This window comes from Theobroma cacao, chromosome 3 (genome assembly GCF_000208745.1).
Source record: "Theobroma cacao cultivar B97-61/B2 chromosome 3, Criollo_cocoa_genome_V2, whole genome shotgun sequence".
In the NCBI taxonomy this organism is placed as follows: domain Eukaryota; kingdom Viridiplantae; phylum Streptophyta; class Magnoliopsida; order Malvales; family Malvaceae; genus Theobroma; species Theobroma cacao.
This window is the reverse complement of record NC_030852.1, coordinates 29,610,595-29,613,148: the sequence shown is the minus strand read 5'-3', so window position 1 is coordinate 29,613,148 and position 2,554 is coordinate 29,610,595. Positions and strand designations below refer to the sequence as shown.

General features: G+C 37.9%; 1 protein-coding gene across 1 annotated transcript; it reads right to left on the bottom strand.

The window, feature by feature from the left end:
* Positions 213 to 2,194, bottom strand: LOC18605721 (bidirectional sugar transporter SWEET3). The gene is made up of 7 exons (XM_007038900.2): positions 1,959 to 2,194; positions 1,813 to 1,849; positions 1,457 to 1,679; positions 1,067 to 1,228; positions 847 to 966; positions 545 to 734; positions 213 to 349 (listed from the first exon to the last, which is right to left on the bottom strand). Exons 1-6 carry the CDS (start codon positions 1,993 to 1,995, stop codon positions 546 to 548), a joined length of 768 nt encoding a protein of 255 aa, XP_007038962.1. The 5' UTR covers positions 1,996 to 2,194; the 3' UTR covers positions 213 to 349; position 545.

The following is a 2,554-nucleotide window of genomic DNA, read 5'->3' as shown; positions in this document are numbered from 1 at the left end:
CTTGGTATTTGGCTTTTGTATTTGGTCTTTTCTTTTTCCATCCGCAGGTTCATCTGTTGCTTAGTCAGGATTTGTTATGATGTTAAGTCCAGCAGTTTTCACATTCCATTATAGCCATGGCTTTGGTTAAGAGGATGGAGTAATTAATTACGCAATCCTTTCTTTATCGGTGCATTTTGCTTGTTTGGATGGCACTTTGCAAGATATTGAGATGCAAGACAGAGTAATCAAAATCTTTTATTATTTTAATGATATCGATATGCAACAACTATCCCACAACAAAAGCTTCCTTTATGACAACTTAAGATGCTGATACTGCTACTTCGAAGGCTAATTTGTATTGCTTCCCCTGTTACGGATGAGAATATGTGTTAATACCATTTCATGGCACAAACCATGATCGTTCATCAAATTCTAACTACATAGACGTACAAATATGAATACAATACTCGGACTACTTGAACGTAAGCAGAAATCTTGATCTCTTGGAAATGTATCCATAGATAGCTATCTTCCTGGACAGGGGAAAGGATTCTGATCATACCTTAAGCCGTATTCTTGAGCTCCTTTTCATTGATATTCTCGTTCATCACGAACTGCATCTGTTTGGGTTTCTCCTGACTATTCTGTTCTAAATCCCATTTGCTTGGTTCTTCCATGATTCCTCTTTTTCTATATTTGCAGTGTAGTACAAGTTGCAGGACGCCTATGGGGCAACCAACCAGATTTGGGGACTGCCGAAATTCATAAAGTCAGTTAGAAAAACACAAAGCTTAAGTTTTTCTCTTTTCACACAAATTGTGTTGTCACAAACAAAGCCCAAGTTTAAATGGCAATAATACAAACCGCAAGAAGGAGATCATGACTCAATAGTCCGTAAGCCAGCCAAAGTACACTAGCGAGGAACGAGGCAAGGGACAAGTAGAATGGCATGAATTCCACACTCTTTGTCAGTATTACCTGTTTCTGCAATTAGAAACAGAATTCAATTACAAGACGAAAAACACACGAGTTGTCTTTTTAAGGGGAGAAAGGGGAGAGAGGGAAGAGCTTCCCTGTGGCTTACCACAGCCACAAGTGGGGCACAATACATTGCCACAGAGGCCACCAGCCCAACAGTTCCAACAAAAGCTTTGCGATGATGATGATCATGGAATACAAAGGCTGAAATGATAGCAATGATACAAGATACTAGGATAACGGGTGTCGTTATAACACCAACCTTAATCTGCACTTTCATCAAGCTATATAATTGTTAGTACCTTCTTCAGCCATGAATTTTCCACGCAAGAATGCACTCATGCATGAAACAATATAGACCTCGATGCTCATTTTTCTTCATGCTGTAGAAGAAAAGGAGTCTAGTTGTTTCTCCATTTTCTCCGGCACCACAAAAAACTAGCTATAATTGCACGCATGGATAATGTAAAGATAAAAGCAGGATTAATAAGCTTGCCTTTCCTCTGGTTGAAGCAAACCAAAAATATATGAAGATGAAGGATAACTCTAATATGATCCCTAAACCGTTGATGGTAACCAGAGGGAAATTTTCCCACTTGTAACTCACAACAGGCAATCCATACCAAGTATAAAGGAGGCAGTTTAGCAGTGCTCCGATATAAGGAATGCATGAGAAATCCTCAGTGCTTCTTTTCCTTATCACCCTGGAAAATGTCAATCTGGCACAGTACAAAAGGAACAAACATTTGTTTAAGTTGAATGATCAAAATACCTAAATCCATCCATTTGTGTCTTTCTCTGGAAATAAAATAATAGAAAACAAGTTATGCAGTGGTGGAATATCGACATTACATGGGTGCTGCATAAAGCAACAAAGAAGATGCATTGCCTGCAAGAAGACCATGCAGATATTTTTATATCAGCTAAATTTTCTGCTATATATATATATAAATCCAGGGAGTAAAATTAGAAAATATGAAACCATGAAGGAAGTTTACCCATGATCCCAACTCCCAGGCGCAGCCTCTCACCCATGATTTGGCCCTGGGCAAGAACTCGTCCTTACACCCTAAGATGGAGAAATATAATTAATGGTCCAAGAGAAAAGAGTGTGAACGAACAAACTATATAATTAAGTATGCCCTGTGGACTGTACAACCTTCATGGGATATAAATAACAGGGAGATATTGAATTTCTTTCAGGAAAAAAAAAAAGAATAGGAATAACAGAAAATTGAGAACAGAATGGGAAGTGCTGTCTACGTCTTTACAAAAACTTGTGGACTACTTTTATAATCTTGTGGATGCCAATAGCTTGCTCTAATGTGGAGCTTTTGTCACAATTTCTTTAATGAAAAAAAAAAAGTTTCCTCTAATTCTTTTGTTAGGTTTGATAATAAGGTCAAAGGCAAAACAGAAAGGGAACCATTGGCTGTTCTGTCTCTGTTGTGAGTGGAGGATGTCACAAGCACTTCCATTACCCAACTTGATACAAATTTCTGAGCATTAGTTCTTAGGCCCTTTATTGTAAATCCTTTATGTATGTGGTACATGCTGACTGGAAAACAAATAATTAATGACAGCAAAAGAATCG